The sequence below is a fragment of the Chlorocebus sabaeus genome, chromosome 12, assembly GCF_047675955.1.
Source record: "Chlorocebus sabaeus isolate Y175 chromosome 12, mChlSab1.0.hap1, whole genome shotgun sequence".
NCBI classification, from domain to species: Eukaryota; Metazoa; Chordata; class Mammalia; order Primates; family Cercopithecidae; genus Chlorocebus; species Chlorocebus sabaeus.
In genome coordinates, this window is record NC_132915.1 from 105,134,601 (window position 1) to 105,156,889 (window position 22,289).

The window sequence follows — 22,289 nt, forward strand, 5'->3', positions numbered from 1 at the left end:
AAGGTGCTGAATTGGAGGCCACATGGCATTACAGGACATAGCTGGGGCTGGAACCTCATCTCCAACACAAAGCTGTTCTGCCTCTGGGATGAAGCCTCCAATCGGTGGGCTGTCCTTTTCCTGGGTAAGACCCCTTCACTCTGCGTGTTTTTGCTGGGTGCAGGGGCAGGGTCCTCCCAGACACCCTGAGCCCAGTAGTGGCCCCACTCTGCTCAGTTCCTCAGAAAGTGGTTCAGCCACACACACTGTGGGCAGCACAGGGTATGCCCTGGAGCCCAGACTGGGCTCCTGCCAGCCACCTAGGATGAGGGAGACTGGTCTCTTTGCCGGCCTTTCTTGCTGGACACTCCTTGGGGCAGAGGTCCAAGGAAGGAGAACCCCGTCACCTCCAAACCCTCCCTACCCATGTGTGCGCCTGCACGGATTGCTGTGGCTAAAGACACTTTGGGGACACTCGGCCTCACATTTTTAATTATTATTTTTTCTTTCATTTAATTAATTTATATATATTTTTGAGAGGGAGTTTCACTCTTGTTGCCCAGGCTGGAGTGCAATGGCGTGATCTCGGCTCACTGCAACCTTCACCTCCCAGGTTCAAGCGATTCTCCTGCCTCAACCTCCCCAGTAGCTGGGATTACAGGCGCCTGCCACCATGCCCAGCTAATTTTTTAAAATTATTATCTTTAGAAAAGACAGGGTTTCATCATGTTGGTCAGGCTGGTCTCGAACTCCTGACCTCAGGTGATCCACTCCCCCCTCGGAGTCCCACAGTGCTGGCATTAGAGGCGTGAGCCACTGTGCCCGGCCTACTCGGCCTCATTTTGAGGGCGATTCCTTTCCGGAGTGGGGGGGGAACACAAGCGAGTCACGCTGTGAGGATTAACCTATTGGTAGGCTTTCCTTAAAAATAGTGTTTCCGATCAGCGCGGAGGCTCACGCCTGTAATCCCAGCACTGTGGGAGGCCGAGGCAGGTGGATCACCTGAGGTCAGACGTTGGAAACCAGCCTGGCCAACACGGCGAAACCCCTCCTCTACTAAAAATACAAAAATTAGCCGGCCATGGTGATGCACACCTGTAATCCCAGCTACTCGGGGAGGCTGAGGCAGAAGAATCACTTGAACTCAGGAGGCGGAGGTTGCAGTGAGCCGAGATTGCGCCACGGCACTCCAGCCTGGGGGACAGAGTCTGACTCTTGTCTCAAAAATAAATAAATAAACAAGTAAATAAATAATACATAAAAATAACAAATAAAAAAATAATGGTCCGCGGGCTTTCAGGGATGTGTGTGGGCCGGTTTTCCATGTGGGAGCCGGGAAGGGATGTCCTGAAGGCTTCCTCCGGTGGCGACTTTGGCTGAGGTGACTTTATGCCTGGTAGTGAGGGCGACAGAGGGATGGGCCGGTGAGCGGCTGCCCTGGAGAAAGAGCCGTGGCATCCGGGGGGCTTAGGGTCTCAGCTCTGCTCACTCCGCACATCTTTTCTGTGCTTTCACTGAAAAACAAAACAAAAATAAGAGCGGACGCCTAATCTGCGTCTTTCTTTCCTGTCACCCGTCTCAACCCGGCTGTCCTCTGTGTGTGCGCTAGGAATCTGCAGCGAAGCGCCTGCCTCCCCGCTTGGTTTTCCTTGGGGAAGGGCCTGGGGCCTTCCGGGGGGGTGGGCACCGGGTGTGTGGGTGTGTGGGGACCTGTCAGGGAGCAGCGGGGGAGAGGCGGGGTGGGCGGGGGTCGCGTACACCCCAGGAGCCTGAGGATGCGCTGCTTGCTGGGAGAGACAGCCTTGGGGCGGGTGGAGTGCACAGAGCTCTCTTGGCCAGCGCGGGCAGGCGGGGCCGTTGTTGGGGGCGCTGGGGGGAGTGAGGCTGGAGCTGGGAGTTGGGGGCTCTTCCCCGTTGTCTCTGGGCCACCCCCTCCACCTGCGGAGGCGATTGTAAATGGAGGAGGGGAATCCCTCTGCCATCACCTCCCAGACACTTGGGGGATGGAAAACGACAAAACACGGAACCTCCCACTCCCTAAAAAGTGGGTGGGGAGGGTGAAGGGAGGACACCCCTTCCCCTCCCCCAGCGCCAGCAGCCGGGGTGGGGGCGGGCGAGGCGCGCGGGGAGGAGGGGGCGGAGGAGAGGACGGAGGGCGAGGTTTGCTTCAAGAAGGGGCGTGTGGCCGGCGCAGCGCGTGCACCAGCGGCTCTCGAGCCAGCGGCCGTGGCTAAGAAGGGGAGGGCGGAAAGTTTGTTTCCCCGACGTCAGCGCCGGGCGGGCCGCGGAGCCAGGAGGCGGCGGGAGCTGGGCAGAGCGCGGGGCGGCCGGGGCGCTCGCTCCGACCCGCGCCCGCGACGCTTCCTGGGACCCGCGCCCGAGACCCCCGCCGGCCCCCCCGGGGCCGCTCGCGGGCATGGACAGCGCGGCCGCCGCCTTCGCCCTGGACAAGCCGGCGCTGGGCCCGGGGCCGCCGCCGCCGCCACCCGCGCTGGGGCCGGGCGACTGCGCCCAGGCACGCAAGAACTTCTCGGTGAGCCACCTCCTGGACCTGGAGGAGGTGGCGGCGGCCGGGCGGTTGGCGGCACGCCCCGGGGCCAGGGCCGAGGCGCGGGAGGGCGCAGCACGGGAGCCGTCCGGGGGCAGCAGCGGCAGCGAGGCGGCGCCGCAGGACGGTGAGTGCGGCCGGCCAGGGACGGGGGCGGTGGGGCCGGGGCGCGGGGCCCGGGGAGCCGGCGCGGGGCGGGCGAAGATGCAGGGCGCGTGGTCGGCGGTGGGACCTCCGGGGGCGCGTGTAAGTGACGGTGGGCGGCGGTTGACCAGCACTCGGGGCTGGGGGATGGGGACCCTCTTCGGGTCTTGGGGTGCGTCCCCACGGGGAAGTGCGCTGCCTTCGCTCCCCGGTGCTCGGCTCCCCAACAGCCTGGGAAGTGGGTGTGGCTGCTGCCGCGTTACAACTGGGGAAACCGGGACCTGAGTAGGGCAAAGCCGCTGAGCTGCACGTTGGGGTTTCAAACCCGCCCCCTCCGGCACGAGCGAGCGCCGCCCCAGCTCCTCCTCGGTCTTAAGTCGGGCTCTTTGGGGGGCGAGGGTGCCTGCCTACCCCCACCCTCCAGTTTGCCCCGGGAGCAGCTGCCTCGGTGGAACGGCCCAGCCAGGCCTCTCTTCCCCTGCGGAGGTCAAAGGTCATCAGGAAGGAGCTTTAAAAACAAACAACCCACCCAAGTGGCCTTTTTCAAAAAGTGACACAGGATGGCAGGGTCCTGAGCCCTTGGTAAGAAGGGGAGGGACTGGGAGAAGATGGAGAAAAAGGAAAGGCCCCAGCCCTGGACGGTTCAGCGGGGGAGGGGAGGACCGGAGTCCTCGCAGCTCAACACATACTGAGGATGGGGGCCGGGTTATCCGAAACCAGGCCCCTGTCCCCTAGCTCTGGGGCCGGCCTGCTGGGGGCTCTGGGTCCTTGAAGTGTGCCCGCCTGATTCCAGCAGCCCTCCCACCCGCTCCTGGGGACACTGTTCCCTGCACCAGCCTCCAGGTCTCAGGGTGTCCAGGCTGGTGGCTGCGTTCCTCGGCTTTTCAGAGACAGGAGGTGCAGGGAAAACAGAGGTGGCTGCGACCTAGTCTGAAACCATGTGCGTCCACCTGCGGCACGCCTACCTTTCACTGGGCACCTTCTGAGTGCACCCAGCTGCTGCCAGCCTGTGGCTGAGATGAAGCCACTGGCTCCCTCACGGCAGTGGCCACCACTCACCGGCCCCAGTGGACTGGCTGCTGGCTGCACCCTCTGGGGTGAGTGTGAAGCCAGCAGACCTCCCAGGAGTTGGGGTTTAACTCCCCAGTGGAAAAGGGGAGGGAGATGTTGACTCTGGCCCGGAGGAAAGCAGGTGCCCTCTGGTTTGTGCTGGGGGAATGCCCTGCCGGCCCAAGGTCATTTGAGGACCTCAGCGGCTCTCAGCCGGCCCTGCAACCCCAGGACAGAGGAGAGGTCCCAGTTTTACCCTGATGAAGGGAGACTCCAGGGGTTGGGAAGAGAAGGAGGAACAACTTGAAGGTGAAGGGAAAGAAGGAAGGGGGAAGACAAGGAAAGGAGGGAGAGAAGGAGGAGAGAGGAAGAGGAAGGAAAGGAGAGGAGAGAGGGGTGAGGAGGGAAGGAAAGGGGCCAAGGGTGTCTTGCCCTCCAGTCCTGGCCAGGGGACAGGATGCCCATTTCTGCCCTAACCCTGCTGTGGGGACAGACAGGGAAGGTCGTGATTTTCCCGGACACAGTGTGGAAGGTCTCTGGTGGCGGGTTTCCCCGGGGATCCCAGAACGGCTAGTGTCAACTAGGGATGTGGGCACCTAGACAAGGCCCTTGGCAGCCTCCGGGCAGCTGGGTGTGCAGTGAGTTAGCCACCTGGGGCTAGCTCTCCTGGAGAGCCCGTGAGGCCTCCAGGCCTTCTCCTAAGAAGGGGCATGGGCACACTGGGGGTACTCAGGCATGCTTGCGACACACTGGGTGTGGGATCAGGTGGGATAGCATCTGAGCCAGGCTCCAGGAGGCGCTCTTGGGCTGGCCCCTGTCTTGGACGCTACCTAGCTCTGCCCTGAGGACGATGGAGCCCTGGCAGGGAGAGTCCCTGGCCTCCGCCAGGGGTGTGGTCTGGATCTGGGTCTGCAGGCAGAAGGTGGAGAGAGGGGACTGCGGGACAGGCGCCAGTTCCCCACTCATCCCTCTGAGTCAGATGACCCCACCACTGCCACTTGCTGTGGACTCCCAAGTCCTGAAGGCTCCAAAGGTGGGGGAGATGGGACCCCTCTTTCCCCATCCTGGACCCTTTGAAAGCGGGCAGCCAAACCTCGCTGGGCTTGCTGGGACTGCAGACCCCAGTCCAGTGGGCTGGGTCTTGGGCTGCGGCATCATCCTCCAGTCCCAGACATACAGGAAGAGCCCAGCCCCTCACCAGGGATCCAGACATGCTTGGAGGTGGGTTTTCTGTTGGCTCTTGGAGTTGTTTTCAGGTCCAGAGAAAGAGATGGTCTGGCCGTTGGTGGCGGCTCACACCTATAACCCCAGTGCTTTTGGAGGCTGAGGTGGGTGGATCACTAGAGGTCAGGAGTTTGAGACCAGTCTGGCTAACATGGTGAAACCCCATCTCTACTGAAAATACAAAATTAGCCAGGCGTGGTGGTGCATGCCTGTAATCTCAGCTACTGGAGAAGCTGAGACAGGAGAATCGCTTGAACCCGGGAGGTGGAGGTTGCAGTGAGCCAAGATTGCACCACTGCACACTCCAGCCTGGGCAACAGAATGAGACTGCATCTCAAAAAAAAACAAAAAAAACAAAACAAAACACCAAAGAGAGAGTGCCCCCACTACAAAAATAAGGGTTTAGCTGGGCGCGCAGTGGCTCACACTTGCAATCCCAGCCCTTTGGGAGGCTGAGATGGGTGGATCACGAAGTCAGGAGATTGAGACCATACTGGCCAACACAGTGAAGCCCCGTCTCTACTGAAAATACAAAAAATTAGCCAGGCGTGGTCGTGGGCACCTGTAGTCCCAGCTACTTGGGAAACTGAGGCAAGAGAAAGGCATGAACCTGGGAGGCAGAGCTTGCAGTGAGCCAAGGTTGCACCACTGTACTCCAGCCTGGGCCACAGAGCGAGACTCATTCTCAAAAAAAATTAAAAAGAAAGAAAGAAAGAAAAGAAAAATAAGGGTTAGCCAGGCGCGGTGGCTCACGCCTGTAATCCCAGCACTTTGGGGAGCTGAGGCAGTTGGATCACAAGGTCAGGAGTTCAAGATCAGCCTGGCCAAGATAGTGAAACTCCGTCTCTACTGAAACTACAAAAATTAGCCAGGTGCGGTGGCAGGTGCCTATAATCCCAGCTACTTGGGAGACTGAGGCAGGAGAATTGCTTGAACCCGGGCGGCAGAGGTTGCAGTGAGCTGAGATTGTACCATTGCACTCCAGCCTGGGCAATAGAGTGAGACTCCGTCTCAAAAAAAAGAAAAAGAAAAAAAGAAAGAAAAAAAATAAGGGTTAATGGAGGACACCAATGAATTAGGAATTAATATGTGGGATAGCAGGCTCAAACTTTTTTTTTTATTTAAAAGTTTTTGTTTGCACAAAGCCACCAGTAGATAAAGCCCGCCACTGCCGATGACTTTCTAAGACCAGGCTCCCTCCAGAAATGGCCGGGAAGACTGTGGCTTCGACGGTGACTCAGAACAAACCAGAGTCGCGGGTTCCTTCCTCCCCAGTCAAACGCTGAGGGCTGCACCAGGCGCTGAGCTATGCCAAGCACGTTAGGAAAACAAACCCTGGTTTGCTGCCTTTGCAATGACTTACAACAAAAGAAACCACATTAATAACTGAGATTTTCTTTAAAGCATTCCCTCCTGTGGGCAGGGCGGAAACAGGGACGTGGACACACTGGGAAAATAAACAAAGTCCCTAGAGCCAGGCAGGGGTGAGGCCTCTGGCCAGGGAAGGCTGGGCAGCCAGTGCTCAGGGCTGCTACCTGCTTTGGAAAACCCCAGGATTCACTGCAGGAGAAACCTTTGGGATCCCACGTGGATTCACTTTCCATAGATTCGGGAAGATGAAGTGCTTGCATCTAAGGCACGGGACAAGGCAGGGTGAGGTGGGAGCCCTCGGGGGGCTGTCGGTGCATCTGTTAATAGGGGTGAGTCTGGTCTGTGGTGGGGGTCCCCAGGGCTCAGCACGGGGTCTGAAGGGACCCCTGAGTTACGAGACTGGCAGATCTACCTCTACCTTCAATTATTTTTTATTGCGGTAAAAGATGCCTAAGATCAGATTGACCATTTTCACCATTTACAAGAATTCTGTCTGGTGGCATTAAGTCTGTTCACATTGTCGTGCACCCGCCACCACCATCCATCTCTAGAACTTTCTCATCTTCCCAAACTGAAACTGCAGCCCCTTGAACACGCATTCCCCCTCCCCCAGCCCCTGGCACCCAGCAGTCTGCTTCCTGTCTCTGTGGATTTGACTACCCTAGGGATCTCGTATATAAGTGGAATCCTACAGTATTTGCCCTTCTGTGATCGTCTTATTTCACTTAAAGTGACGTCTGCGGGGCTCACCCATGTAGCATGCATCAGAGTCTCCTTCCCTCTGAAGGCTGAATCACATTCCAGTGTAAGGATGGACCACATTGTATCCGTTCACCCACCTACAGACGTGTGGGTTGTTCCCATCTACTGTGAACAGTACCGCTGTAGACACGGGTGTACAATTATCTGTTCAAGTCCCTGCTTTTAATGATTTGGGGTATCTACTCAGCATTGGAATGGCTACATCCTATGGTAGTTCTACCTTTAATTTTTTAATTTTTTATTTTTTGACTTAGTCTTGCTCCATCTACCAGGCTAGAGTGCAGTGGTGCGATCTTGGCTCACTGCAACCTCTGCCCCCTGGGTTCAGGTGATTCTCCTGCCTTAGCCTCCCAAGTAGCTAGGATTGCAGGCGCCTGCCACCATACTTGGCTAATTTTTGTATTTTTATTTTTATTTATTTTTTTGAGATGGAGCCTTGCTCTGTCGTTCAGGCTGGAGTGCAGTGGTGTGATCTCGGCTCACTGCAACCTCCGCCTTCCCGGTTCACGCCATTCTCCTGCCTCAGCCTCCCAAGTAGCTGGGACTACAGGTGCCTGCCACCATGCTCGGCTAATTTTTTTGTATTTTTAGTAGAGACAGGGTTTCACTCTGTTAGCCAGGATGGTCTTGATCTCCTGACCTTTTGATCCGCCGGACTCGGCCTCCCAAAGTGCTGGGATTACAGGCGTGAGCCACCGCGCCCAGCCTAATTTTTGTATTTTTAGTAGAGATAGGGTTTCGCCCTGTTGGCCAGGCTGGTCTGGAACTCCTGACCTCAGGTGATCCACCCACCTCGGCCTCCCAAAGTGCTAGGATTACAGGTGTGAGCCACCGTAAGGGACCATAATACTGTTTTCTACGGCTGACTTCGGTTTTTAACTGGCCTCCCTATAACTGATGCTGAAACAGGGCATCATCACAAGACCAGAGCCAGGCTTTGCAGGAAGAGACAAAGGGGTCCCTCCAGAGCCCAGCCTTTGAAAGACAGCTTGCGTTCCTCCCCCTCCCCTCTCCCCTTGCTTCCCCTTTCTCTATTTCCTGGGACAAGGGGAGTCATGCAGTCAGTGAGCACTGGTTGGGGGGCTGGGATGCTGCAGTTGGGGTCCTTGCTTTTGCCGTCCTCTCCGTGTGTGACCTTGGGGGTGTCATGTCCCCTCTGTGTGCCTCGCTCACCACCTGAACAATGGGAGATGGTGTACAAGGGTTGGGAGCTTGGGAACCCCATGATGGGCATGTCTCCCCAGGATGTGGGGTCTCTGAGCCTGGGTCTGAGCTGGGCCTGGTGCCTGGACCCTTAGACAGGTGACCGTGTCTCAGCGGGAGCCCGGGAGCAGGGAGGGAGGAGGAGTGAGCGAGAGGCTGAGTGTCCAGGGAGCTTTCCGTTTGGGAGCTGCTGGGCCTCCCAGCGTGGCTGGGGCGGGACAGTGGCCTGCATCTCGGCCTCCTTTTGGCCAGGGAGGGTTGGTTAATTGTTCGTGGTTCCAGGATGTCTTGCTCCTCTGTCCAGTAGATCATCTGGGTGGAGCTTGGGGGCCTGGCACAGGAGGCTTAGACCAGCTCGCCCTTCTGTGTGGGCAGAAGCTCAACAGGCTGGAGCCACCACTGTCCCCTCCCAGAAAACTCCAGAAAAGTAGCTTGGAGCAGTAGTGACAGTGTCGGCTTACACACTACCCTTGACACCTGAGAAGAACCCTGAGAGTCAGTGTTGCCATCTGTGGGATAGGAACCAGAGCTGTGGTATCCCTCATAGGGTGTGGTGAGCCCTGAGCGGATGAGGGTCCTGGGTACCATGCCTAGTTCGTAGTATCTGCTCAGTAAAGTGTCTCCACGGCAGCTCCTGGAAATGCTCTCTGAGGGCCTGTGAGTCTGGCGAGACGGGTGATGCCATCCCTATATTTTGGAGGCCCAGAGAGGCAAAGCAACCTGTCTGAGGCCTCACAGCTGGGAAACGGGGGGAGAGATTTGGTTTTGGATCGCAAATCCAGGCCTCCCTCTCCTGCACAGTCCTTGGGCTGGAGGAGTCAGGGAAGGGGAGCCCGCCTGGCTGTTGGGGAGATTCTGGCTGAGGCTTGTTGGGGACTAAAGCGGGTGGGTGGGACAGGCCCAGAGGGGCGGCACAGAACAGGGCTCTGGGACAGACCTGTGCATATGTTAGGCGTTTCTGAGTGGCTAGGGGCAGGAAGGAAGGTTTAGGGTGGCTTGTCCTGGGCAAGGATGTGGGGTCAGGCTGGACGGGGCAGAACTTGGGGCACTTCCATGGTTTCCTAGATCCTAAAGGAGAGTGGCTCACCCTGGGTGGAAGGGGACCTTGGGGGTGATTTAAGGGGACCCAGTGCTTTCCTGAACACACCCTACAGCAATGTGCCAACCTGGGCCAGAGGCTGCGCCAGTGGAGCAGAAGTGGGTGGCCATGGTGGGGCTGAAGAAAGGCATGAGGGGACGTGGTGAGAGTGACCAGGAAGCCTCATGGGCACAGCAGCCGTGTGCTCTGCGTGTCAGCTGGGGTGTCACAGGCCTCACTGGAGTTGTCCTCCTGTGAGCCGTGTGAAAAAGGTCCTGTGATTATCCCCATTTTTTTTTTTTTTTTTTTTTTTGAGATGGAGTCTCGCTCTGTCGACCGGGCTGGAGTGCAGCGGCTGGATCTCAGCTCACTGCAAGCTCCGCCTCCCAGGTTTACACCATTCTCCTGCCTCAGCCTCCCGAGTAGCTGGGACTACAGGCACCCACCACCTCGCCTGGCTAGTTTTTTGTATTTTTGTATTTTTTTGTATTTCTTAGTAGGGGTTTCACCGTGTTAGCCAGGATGGTCTCGATCTCCTGACCTCGTGATCCGCCCGTCTCGGCCTCCCAAAGTGCTGGGATTACAGGCTTGAGCCACCGCGCCCGGCCAATTATCCCCATTTTATGAAGAGGGAAACCGAGGCTCAGAGAAGTCAAGGTTCCCATTCCTGTAAGATTCCAGCCTGGCCTTCCTGGTCCAAAGCCCCTGATCGCCACCACTGCCCGAAGCTGCCCCTGGCTCCCTGGAATGCTGGGGTGGCCTGACCGGGGATGTCCACCCCCAGGCAGGTGCAGGCTGCATTCAGGGGGCCGTGGGGTGGCCCGGGGTTGGCTGGGGTTCTCCTCAATATCTCCAGCAACCTGGCCTGGGCCATGTCCCAGGCGTGAGGGAGATGGGTCAGGCCTGGAGAGTGGGGACTGCCCGGGGCTGGGGTGTTTGAAGTGGGAGTGTAGGGGGGATGCCCTTCCCCTCCTGCCCAGAAACAACTGGAATGGCCTCCGTCACCTGTCTCCAGCTGCCCAGATGCACGAGAGCCGTGGAGGGTCCCTGTCTCTGTGGAGCAGCAATAGGACAGGTTCCCTTCCCCCTCCGTCCCCAGCTCCCGCACTTGGTCATTCATTCACTCATTCATTCTACAGTCATTTTCCGAACACCTGTAGTGTGTCAATCCTTGAGTCCCACTGCCGGCCTGTGGTTCCCAGACTTCCAGTTTTCAAGTCCGGTAAAATTCCCAGTAACTGAGAGGAACTGGCAGACAGTGGACAGTGTTAAAGGTTTGCCAAGAAAAGCCATTTACTCACAGCCCTGATGTCCCCACCCTTTCATCCGAGAAAGAACCTTTTAGTATCTTCGTCTCTGAGTAAAGAAAGGTTCTTGGCTGGTCAAGGTGGCCTAGGCCTGGAATCCTAGCACTTTGGGAGGCTGAGGCCGGAGGATTACTTAAGACCGAAAGTTCAAGACCAGCTTGAGCAATGTAGCAAGACCTTGTCTCTACAAAAAATAAAAATTAAAAACAATTAGTTGGGCATGGTAGTATGCACCTGTAGCCCCGGCTACTCGGGATGCTGAGACAGGTGGATCCCTTGAGCCCAGGAGTTCGAGGCTGCAGTGAGCTGCACACCACTGCATTCCAACCTGGGCAACAGAACAAGACCCTGTCTCAAAAAAATTAAAAAAACTAAACAAACAAAGGTTCCCAAAATTGACTTCATTTAGCTTCACAAAAAGCTCACTCATTGCCCCTATTTTTGTCATTTTGTCGGTGAAAACTTTGTCCTAGGCTGGCATTTGGGAACCACATGGTCTGGCTTTCCTGGACTCCCAGACACAAAGACACACACAGACCCACACCCCCCATGCCACACACACACACACGCTCAACAGGCACACCCCCTGACATCATGAGGGCTCCAGCCTGGCCCCCTGATGGAGCCCTGGCTGTTAGTGGTCAGGGCGGTCACAGCGGCTGGAGAGTAGATGGGCAGACGCATCTGCACCCGTGTGGGCCAAGGGTTAAGTGCCTTTTGCGAGGTGGTGAGTAGGAGAGAGCTGTGGGAGCTTCCTGTTTAGACAGAGGGAGGTTGGGGAAGTTACCTCGCTGGCTCTCACACTGAACAGACGAAGAGATGGGGTGCCCGGTGGTCAGCATCCGGCAGGTAGGGAGGTGACACGGGCAGCGGGGCAGGTGGCAGAGCATCCCCAGCCTGGGAGAGGCAGAGCTGGCCACGGCTGACCCTCCCAAGGAGCATGGGCTTGTCGGGACACCCTGCTGTGGCCAGAACCCGGGAGCCACGGAATCACCCAAGTCCTGGACGCAAAGGTTGTTAGGAGACCCAGAAAGTACTGGGTCCCCAGTTGCTCTCGCTGCCCTGAGCCCGGGTCCAACCGCCCCGCTCTGTGTCCCTTCCACATCACGGAAGCTGTTTGTGCCCAGCCAGGCTCTGGGGGGCCACCAAGATGACAGGATGGGTCCACATGGGGCCCTTAATGGCTAATGGTATCTTTTTTTGTGTCCTAAAAATGAAGCAGGCTCTGGAAGATACTATTTTGGTTTATCTCTGTGATCGATTCTGCTTTTCTGTGCGTGGGATGGGCAGCCTGGACCTTCCGGTTTGGGGGTGGTGGGAGGGGCTAGGAGTGAATGGGGGCGACGGGTCATGGAGCAGCCAAGGAGCTGAGGCCTGTAGAATTGGAGACCGGGCAACAGGCTGCGAGCTGCAAAACTTGCGGTCTTTGGAGAAGCCTTGGGAGTGAGACAGTGACAGAGAAGGAGGCCCAGGCTGTGGGGCCTGGAAACTTCCACAGAGGGACGCTCCCCCCAGAGCTGAGCGAACACCTCAGTTGCTTGAGATTTGACAAGGTGAGGGCAGGTGACCTCCCGTAACTCTGCTGCTCAAGAGGCAGTGAGGGGGGCCCCAGCCTAGGAGTCAGGACATGGGGTTCCGGCCTTGCCTCACCCAGCTCTACAGCTTGAGACACACCCTGTTGCTGGTCTGAGCCTCCGTGTCCCCATATGCAAGACAAGAAGGTTGGACATTTGTTTACGGGCATATTTTTTGTGGTCCCAGGAGTCCCTATATTAGAATCACCCAGGGAGCTGGTGCGTGTTCCTAGGCCCCACCCTGACCCACCGGATCGGACTCGGAGCCTGGGCCTGTGCATCTGCATTCAATAGCACCCCTGCCTGGTGATTCTTCCACCCTGCTGTGGGCTTCCTCCAGAGCTGACTCTACCTCTATCGCCCTCCTCAGTTTACCCGAGTGGAAAGCGGTCCTCTCGAGGGGACGGAGAGGCTGGGCAGAGCTGCGCAGGATGTATAAGGCTGGCTCTGGACCTGGAAGGGCTCGGAAGTGTCCAGTATAAGGAGAGGGAGGGGGCTGCACTGAGGCTGAGCCCCAGCATCCCCAGGGACTGGATTTTGTGCCGAAGCTGCACCGCCGGGTCTAGGAGGAAGCATTTGCTCTTGACCATCCACCACCATCCATTGAGCACCTACTGAGTACCAGCCCAAGGCAGCCCAGGGGATTGGAATGCAGGGGTGATGTGATAGGGACAATTCCTGTCTCTTCCTCACCAGCATCCTGACCCCCTCTAGCTTCGGTGGCCAGGGTCAGGGTGTGGGGGGGTGGCGGTCAGAAACCCCCCTGCTGAGCGGGAGCCACTGGACAAGCCCCCTCCTGCCATCCTCCCAGCCCCTCCTGCCCCCTGCTACCCTCCCTCCTCCATGGGCTCCCCTCAAAGGGCTCCCTTGGGGATGGGGATCCACTACCCCCAGGGGGCAGCTGCCTTGCCCCAGACTTTGTCCTCCTGCCCCCGCCCCCGCCTCCCTGTCTGTCCTCCCCCACTGCTGGTCTCCCCCTCGCTGGCCTCCCCTCTTGCCGTGGGCGCAGACGTTTACACGCCAGAGATGGCGTTATTAAAAATGACATTTAACCAGAGCTGGAATTACCACGCGGATGGCTGCAAACCTCGGAATCAAAGCGGGAGCCGCCGGGCGGGCGCGCCTGGCAGGGGCCTCGCGGCCTCTCTCGCCGCCAGAGCTCTGCACGGGCCTCCCATATAAAACCCCGCAGAACGCCGAGGTCTTGAAAGCCAGTGCACCTCCTTTCATTAGACTAACAAATAACACGTAACAGAAAACAGCTGTTAACAGCAGCCCCTAATGCTCTCAAGATGGTGCTTCAGGCAGCCGGTCCAGCCAGTGGGCAGCCGGTGGGTAACCCAGCCTCAGGTGGAGGCTACCCCCACCCCAGGTGGGTGTGGCGTGCCTGGCACCCTCCCGTTTTTCCAGGCCTCCATCTGCACCCTCCCTGACCTGGGAGCCTCCCTCTCCTTCTGTCCTTCCTCCTGCTCAAGTCATTCACCCCGCTCCTTGTTGAGACCCCGTGTCTGAGGGTCTGTTTGCAAGGGGTTGGGCCCTGGGACGGTGGGAATCAGGGGTGACATAGCCAAGAACATGGGAAGCAATGGCCGGATCTTGAGCTCCAGCCCCGCCTCTGGCCCGCTGAGGGACCGTGGCCAGTTTCTCTCCAAGCTCCTCATTTGTCATCTGGGGAGGACAAGAGTCACACCTTCTTGCAGGGAGGTTTTAAGGATTTGGGAGATGATGGAAGTGGAGTGCTCAACAGACAGACAGACAGTGCTCAGAATAAAGAGTATCTGCAATCATGGTTACAGCTGGGGAACCCGGTGCTCAGAGAAGCTAAGTGACTTGCCCAAGGTCACACAAGGGGTGGAGAAGCCAGAGCCCGTGTGCTTTCAGGACACTGTGAAGCAGGGACTGAGGCATTCAGAAGTGAGTGTGAACCAGCCCCTGCCCTCAGAGGGCTTCTAGTCCACAGCTGATGCAGAGGGTGAACTCCCCAGCCCTCACTGAGACCAGGCAACCCCTCGAGGCCCCCACCACTAACCCTGCGGGCTTGGAAGCCAGAGGGGCCTCCAGATGCAGACATCATTCCAAGTGTGGGTGCTGGGAGACTCGGGGCCTTCCCAGAACCCGAAGCGTGATCCCCGCAGCTCAGAGGGGCTCTGTCCTCAAACCTGGAGAAGGAAGTGCTGCATCCTAGGCTAGGGAGAAAAATCCAGAGAAAACCTCCCTAAGTTAGGAAGAAAGACAAATGGGCATTTTGTTTCATTTCCCCTCATGATGAAACCACAGTAAAGAGACCCCTTTGCCTTTCTCCTAAGAGACTGCATGTTAAACTCGGTGCCTCCCCACTCCCCACCGTGATCCTGCTCTGCATTTTGATTGCAAGGAAACTGCATAGGATTCTCCTCGTTTGCTCGTTTGTTCAGCGCGCATGCGTGTTGTTTTGAGGCATGGTGCTGGGAAAATCCCAGTGAACAGGCCAGCCCTGGTCCCAAAGGGCATAATCTCAGCACAAAGCGCCCCCAGCGATCCCATTCTTACCATCTGCCAGTCTCTGAGCTCTAGGATTTATGCAGAGCCTCCCACTGAATCACTCAGCAACCTCACGAGAGAGGTGAAGCTTCATCCTCATCTTACAGGTGAGGAAACTGAGGCTCAGAAGGATAAAGTGACTTGACCTAGGAAATACGCAGTGATCCCCAGAGCCCAGGTATCACACTGGCCGCCCCACGCCGGTGCCTCAGATGGCCAAGGAGCCGTGCGGAGTTCTCTTGCTAAAAGCAGCCTAGGCTCTTCCTCTGGGGGAGGCCCACGAGGGATGGGGGATTCCTTCCCACCTCCTGGTTCCCACCTGGAGACCTCTGCAGTGTCCTGAGGAAGGCCCCCCTCCAGGCCCCCCGTTTCCAGGAACACACCCATGCAGACACTGGTCCGTGGCGTGGTCAGGCGGGGAGGCTCCAGGCCTCGCTGTGATGGGGAGGGGGGTGGCCTGGGAGGGGCCCTTGCCTTAGGGAAGCTCGTGTTTCCTAGAGACATCATGTTTTAATTGGAAGGCCAGCCTCTCCCGCAGAGCCGGCCGCCCCACCACCACATCCCTGGGGGAGGAGAGTGTCAGGGCTCAAAGCGGGAAATTGCTAGAGACAAGAAGTAAAAACGGACTACTCTGGTTTCACTGGGAAGGAAGAAAGAAAAGGCAAAGATCTAATATCAGCCGAAAGCAGGGTTGCTGTTTAAATAAAACTGTTGCTGTTGCAGCAAATTCAAGGCTGGGGCTGCTTTTTCTTTTCTTTTTTTTTTTTTTTTTTTTTCAATTTTTTTTTTTTCTTTTTTAATTTTTTTTGAGATGGAGTCTCACTCCGTCACCCAGGCTGGAGTGCAGTGGTGCAATCCCGGCTCACTGCAACCTCCACCTCCAGGGTTCAGGTGATTGTCCTGCCTCAGCCTCTTGAGTAGCTGGAATTACAGGCAGGCACCACCACACCCAGCAAATTTTTGTATTTTTAGTAGAGATGGGGTTTTGTCATGTTGGCCAGGCTGGACTCGAACTCCTGACCTCAGGTGATCCGCCTGCCAAGGCCTCCCAAAATGCTGGGGTTACAGGTGTGAGCCACTGCCCCCGGCCTAGGGGACGGCTTTTTCAAGGGTCTGGTTTCTCTGTTAAGGGAGGAAAAGTTGGGGAGGCATTCTGTGAACCCTTCTCTCCTTCCACTAGTATTGTTGAGCACCTACTGCACGCCAGGCCCTGGCCAGGCACAGGGGCCCCTGTGGGAAACAAGGGAGCTGTGGTCCTTGGTATGAAGGAAGACATGCTGGATGCTATGACGACAGACGATGGGCCCCTACATTGTCTGGAGGTTCCGGGAAGGCTTCCTGGAGGAAGCAGAATTTCAGAAAGGACCTCAAGAATGAGTGGAGTTGTCCAGAAGAGGAGGTCAGGGAGGGCACGCCGGGTGGAGGAAACGGCAGACGGAAAGGCTCCGAGTTGGAAAAAGCATGGCCGTTCTGGAGCAGAAAGTGTGGGAGAGAGCACGGTGGGGGCCTTCGATCTGGCAGACCTCGTTTGAGATTTGTGACTTTTGTATTAAGAGCAGTGGGGATGCGTTCTGTGTGTCTGTGAGTGTCCAGAGTGGCCACTCACTCCAGCCCTCTCTGGGGGCTCTCTCAGTGAGCATCTTTTCCGGTCACATGGGAAGCCAGTGTCTGACATGGGGATGACAGTTGTGTCTCAGTTGCCCAGAGCTCGCTGGGCTGCCCCAGTCTCCAAAGGAGCTGACCACAAGCCCCTAACTGGCTGCCCCTGGCCCAGCTGCTCTGAGACCTGCACTGCCTGAGAAGCCCAGATCCTGAGCCAGCGGGGGAAAGCTCCAGGAGCCATTTAGAGCCAGAGGGGGGGCAGGTGGCCATGCCCCATGTCGTAGTCCACCGCGTGCAGGATGGCAGCACCAATCGGGGAGGTGGGGAAGGGGGTGCAGGCAGCCAGGCACTGGGCAGCCATGGCTGATGATGAATTCATGGTGTCAGGGACCCAGGACCAGGGCTGTGTGTCCCAGGTACATGATGACCCTGGGGCGGAAGCTTTGTTCACAAGATGAGGAAGGAAGGCCATCCCAGGCTATCTGACCTTGAATCCTGTATTCCACAAGAAATGGAGGGAGTCGGGGGTGCTGTCGCAGAGTCAGGACAGTTAAGCTGGGTGACGGTGGCAGCGGGGAGGTGGCTGTGATGGCCCACCTCCATCATCGTCAGCCCCGTGATCCAACAGGACCATTTATTGTGCACCTGCTAAGTGCTACACCCTCTGCATGGATCATCTCATTAAATCCTCCCGAACACTCTCAAAGGCAGGCAGTTTTATGACCCAATTTTCCAGTTGAGGAAACTGAGGCACAGGAAGGCAAGTTACACAGTGAGTACATGGGGGCACCAGGCCTTGGGCCCTTGACTGTGGTCTGTTCCCCACCCCTGCCGACCTAGAGTCCCTGGATTGGGCTGACTGCGACCTCACCCAGCCACTCCAGGCCAGTTTAGGAAGGGAAAGGTAAGAAGGTTCCATAACGCTGCTGAATGAAACCACAGCTGCTCCCTGACCCAGACAGGCAGGCTAGGGCCGGGGCAGCCCCTGTTGTCCCCCCATGCAGCTCAGTGGATGCAGGCAGAGAAAGGTAGAGCCAGCTCCAGAGAGCTCCCAAGGGCACCCCTCCAGGGCCTCCTCTTTCCAGGGACAGGACGTGCTGGGGAATGGCCCAGCTCCGCTATGGAGATTCTGGCCCCAACCTCAGCTCCACTTGCTGGGTGATCTTGGCAAAGCACTCGCATCTCTGAGCCTCAAATTCCTCAAATTCCTCAAATTCCTCACCTGCCAAATGATCATCATAATAGTACCTGGGGTTTGGGCTGCGCAGAGGAGTTGATGAGACAGGCAGGTAGGGGCTTAGCTTTACGCCTGCCTCGCCCCTGAAGAGTGCTCAGTAAACACCAATTTAGCCAGGCATGGTGGCTCATGCCTGTAATCTCAGCACTTTGGGAGGTCAAGAAGAGGGGATCACCTGAGGTCAGGAGTTCGAGACCAGCTGGCCAACATGGTGAAACCCCGTCTCCACTAAAAATACGAAAATTAGCTGGGCGTGGTGGCGTGCACCTGTAATCCCAACTACTTGGGAGGCTGATGCAGGAGAATCACTTGAACCTGGGAGGCGGAGGTTGCAGAGAGCTGAGATAATGCCACTGCACTCCAGCCTGGGTGACAGAGCGAGACTCCGTCTCAAAAAGAAAAGAAAAGAAAAAAAAAATTTCTCTCTCTCTCTTTCTCTCCCTCCCTCCCTCCTTCCCTTTCCTTGACACGTGGGAGGAAGGGCAGATGTCCCATCACGTTCCCTTCACAGATGGAAAAACTGAGGGAGAGGTTTCCCCAAGCCCCACAGGAAGGAGAGCTGAGATTAGGAACAGAGTTCTGGGTGTCAGGAACTTGCCTCATGGCTTTGCTGGTACCTAACTATGCTTTCCAAAAGGGAGATAAGTTACCCAGCCCAGCACCCTGCCCCCAGCCCGCACACAGGACCCAGATCCCTCTCCCCTGCCCAGCCCTACCTGGCGACCTGGGATCCCCTCTCTGGAAAGACAGTGCTGATCCACTGCACTGAACCTAGCTTCTGGCTGGATGTGACCGCCACTCCCGTGCAGAAGGAGGCATCTTGCTTTATTTTCCACAGCATAAATTGTAACCATACATAATGGCAGATACCATCTATAAAACACAACTATTTTTATAATGTGGTGTTTGAGGTTAAAAATTCAAATTAGAGATTAATTACAACGTCTAGAAGGTCTGTGGCTAAGACGACTTTGGGGAGGAAGGCTGACACGTTCAGATTTGCAGCCTGGGGCGCTGCAGGTGGGTTCTCCCTGCGTGCCTAGAGCATGCGCACCCACTCGCACCCACTCTCTGAGCCAGTCCCTGGGCTCCGGCAAAGCTGAGTTCCATGTGGCATTGGCATCCTTGGGAGAGCTGGCTTCAGTGCTGGCTCTTTTTCTGCCTAGGACACTGAGGTCCAAGCAGCCATCAGAGAGCAGGTTCTCTGGTCGGGTGTGGTGGCTCACGCTTGTAATCCCAGCACTTTGGGAGGCCGAGGCGGGTGGATCACCTGAGGTCAGGAATTCAAGACCAGCCTGGCCAATGTGGTAAAACCCCGTCTCTACTAAAAATACAAAAATTAGCCGGGCATGGTGGTGGGCACCTGTAATCCCAGCTACTCGGGAGGCTGAGGCAGGAGAATTGCTTGAACCCGGGAGGTGGAGGTTGCAGTGAGCCAGGATCATGCCACTGCACTCCAGCCTGGGCAACACAGCAAGACTCCGTTTCAAAAAAAAAGGAAGCAGGTTCCCTGATGATAAAGCAGCCCTGGGGGTTGTGGATGTGGCAGCAGGTGGGGAGATGCCAGTGTCTGGGGCACCCAGAAAAGTTGTGAATGTCTTGATTTTGCCTCCATCCGGTGCCCGTTCTCTGCTCCTCCCTAAACCCGCCCTCCCTCCACCCCCCAAAACCAGAATCAGATGGAAACCCGAGTGAATATGGGTCTGAGCGGGGGGCAGATGGCGTGGGATGGGAGCCCCGGTGTGGGGAGTGAGCCCCATTCCAGAAACACTAAAGGCCAATGTGCCTCCTTCAGCACAGGGACAGCTTGGAGCCCACTGCAGAAGAAACTCCAGGTTCTGGTGGCTTCTGGGCTCCCTGGGGATCACGGGCACATGTTTGCTGCTTTATTCAAAATGGGGAACCACAGCAGTGACTGGAAGCTTAGGGCTGCCTGTGGCGCCGAGAATTTTCCTCCCTCCACCTTCCCACGGTACAGGCTGGTCCCTGAGGAGGAGGCGTGGGTCTTAGGAGGAAAGCAGCTCTGGGGAGCTGTTGGTCAAACGTCCGTAGCCTCCTCCTGTGCCCGAGGTACCCCAGGGAGAGGAGGTTCCGAGTGGGACCAGGGTATCACATGGATCCCACTTGGCTCCCTGGGGCAAGGGACTTCTTTTCTCTCAACCTCAGTTTCTTCGTCTTTGAGGTGGGGATGGTGACAGCACCTACTCAGAGGCGTGGGTGGTGAGGATGGAGAGACGTGGGAAGCACTTCACAAAGTCCTGGCACAGATGGCCCCGCCGCTGCCACTGTGCTCCCGATGTTATTATTACTGCCATCGCTATTGTTCGCGACTCCTGTGAGGGTCCCTGAGAGAGGATGGGCTGAGGATCCAGCCATACCCCTGGCAACCGCAGGTCCCCAAGGACTCTCATCTCTCTAGCATGGGGTTGGAGAACTGTCCCAACCCAAACTAGCTCCATTTTAAGGCAAAAGCTCCAACCCTCCGGCCCCAGCCCCACCCTGGGGCGGGGCACTGAGAGTAGAGACTTGTTTATTCCCTTGTCTCTTGACTGGTCCAGGGTGAAGCTGGAGGGAGGAGGGCAGGGAGTGTCTCCACCCCCTCTCAGCAATGGCTTCGCCCCATCCCGGAAACAGCTCAGGTATCTTTGGCCCTACCCAGTGTTTGGCACAGCAGACAAAAGCCTGGGCCTGCGGTGGGGTCAGAGGTCCTCCAGTGCCACCATGGAAACCCCAGACCCATCCCTCAATCCTCCCCTCCTCAGCCGGGCGCGGTGGCTCACGCCTATAATCCCAGCACTTTAGGAGGCTGAGGTGGGCGGATCACCTAAGGTCAGGAGTTCGAGACCAGCCTGACCAACGTGGTGAAACCCCCGTCTCTACTAAAAATACAAAAATTAATCCGGCATGGTGGCGTGCACCTGTAGTCCCAACTACTCGGGAGGCTGAGGCGGGAGAATTGCTAGAACCCGGGAGGCGAAGGTTGCAGTGAGCTGAGATGGCACCACTACACTCCAGCCTGGGTGACAGAGTGAGACTCTGTGTAAAAATAATAATAAAAATAAAAAATCTTTCCCTCCACTGGCTATGCCAGTTCCTGCCAGGCCACCATTAAGTCTTACTTGGGTGAAGTCACTGCCCACCAGGAACCCCTCCTGGGACCCCCTTCATAGCAGTAATTAATCATCTCCCTTTTAGGAGGCCCCCACTATGGACTAAGCATATGACACACACGATCCCCCCTCATCTTTATAGACGGATATTGGCATTTCCATTTTACATACGAGAAACGGAGGCTCCTTCCTGCAGCACGTATTTCTTGAGAGCCCCTGCTCTGTGCAGGCACTGGGCGGACATCCACCTGCCAGCCCTTAGGGAGCTTGCAGGTAACTGATAAATACACAGGCAGGTAATTTACTACAGTGCTGGTAAGTTCCACCGAAGAGAAGCACAGGGGCCTCTGGGGCTCAGAGACGGGAGCGCCACCCCAGGCTGCACAGCCAGCACCTGCGGAGGTAAGGCTAAAGCCCAGGATCAGACTTCAGAGCCTTCCCATCCCTACCCTCTTACTGTACAAGGCTGTGGCTAACGGGAGCCCCCTCCCAACAGGCTGCAGAGACTCACATCCCAAATTCGCCCAGAGAGGGACCCGTGACCCTGGACCCCGTGTGGTGGAGGCAGCGATGGGAGGAGAGGAGAGAAGGTTCCTGAGGCAGGTCCACAAGTCCCTCTGGCACTGTGCTGTCCGCAGACCTGAGGGTGAGGGGTTCCCAGAGTGGGAGTGACACTACTCTAGTTCTGCCAGGTGAGGACAAGGGTACAGATATAGTTGGACTTTGGCATTGTATCAGTCAAGGCTGTCACCTATGGTGGGTAGAAGACTGGTCCCAGCTAGCTTAAGCAAAACTAGGATATATTCATTAGCCTAATTTAGAAATCCAGGGTGGGACTTCAGGCACTGCTGGATCCAGGCTTAAGCAATGGCACTGAGCCCTCGGTTCTCTCTCTCTGGCTTCACCCTTTCCTATAGAGGAGACACACACACACATACACAGACACACACAGACACAGTCACAACACACACACACACACAGCCAACAGAAAAGAAACCAGAAATCTCCGAAAAAGTCTCGCTGTGCCATGATTAGGTCCCTGCCCACTTATTTATTTATTTATTTTTTGAGACGGAGTCTCACTCTGTCGCCCAGGCTGGAGTGCAGTGGCCGGATCTCGGCTCACTGCAAGCTCCGCCTCCCGGGTTCACGCTATTCTCCTGCCTCAGTCTCCTGAGTAGCTGGGACTACAGGCACCCGCCACCTTGCCTGGCTAGTTTTTTGTATTTTTTTTTTTTTAGTAGAGACGGGGTTTCACCGTGTTAGCCAGGATGGTCTCGATCTCCTGACCTCGTGATCCGCCCGTCTCGGCCTCCCAAAGTGCTGGGATTACAGGCTTGAGCCACCGTGCCCGGCGCATGATTTCTTTTATTTATTTATTTATTTATTTGAGACAGAATCTCACTCACTATGTCGCCCAGGCTGGAGTGCAGTGGTGCCATCTCAGCTCACTGCAACCTCTGCCTACCTGCCCACTTTTGAACCAATCATAGTGGCCAAGAGAAGCAGAGGGCTGATTGGCCGAGGCCTGGGCTGTGTGGGGTGGGGCCTCACTGGCACCCCTTGGAGGGAGGATGGAG

The 22,289-nt window shown here is 56.8% G+C and overlaps 1 protein-coding gene across 1 annotated transcript in view; it reads left to right on the forward strand.

Moving 5' to 3' along the window:
- Positions 1–2,156: 2,156 nt before the first annotated feature.
- The window catches only part of PRRX2 (paired related homeobox 2), a 57,615-nt gene continuing 37,482 nt past the window's right edge, over positions 2,157–22,289 (forward strand). Inside the window, exon 1 of the mRNA XM_037994016.2 lies at positions 2,157–2,654. Coding sequence (XP_037849944.1) covers positions 2,396–2,654 — 259 coding nt within the window. The 5' untranslated portion in view covers positions 2,157–2,395. The remainder of the gene's footprint in view (positions 2,655–22,289) is intronic.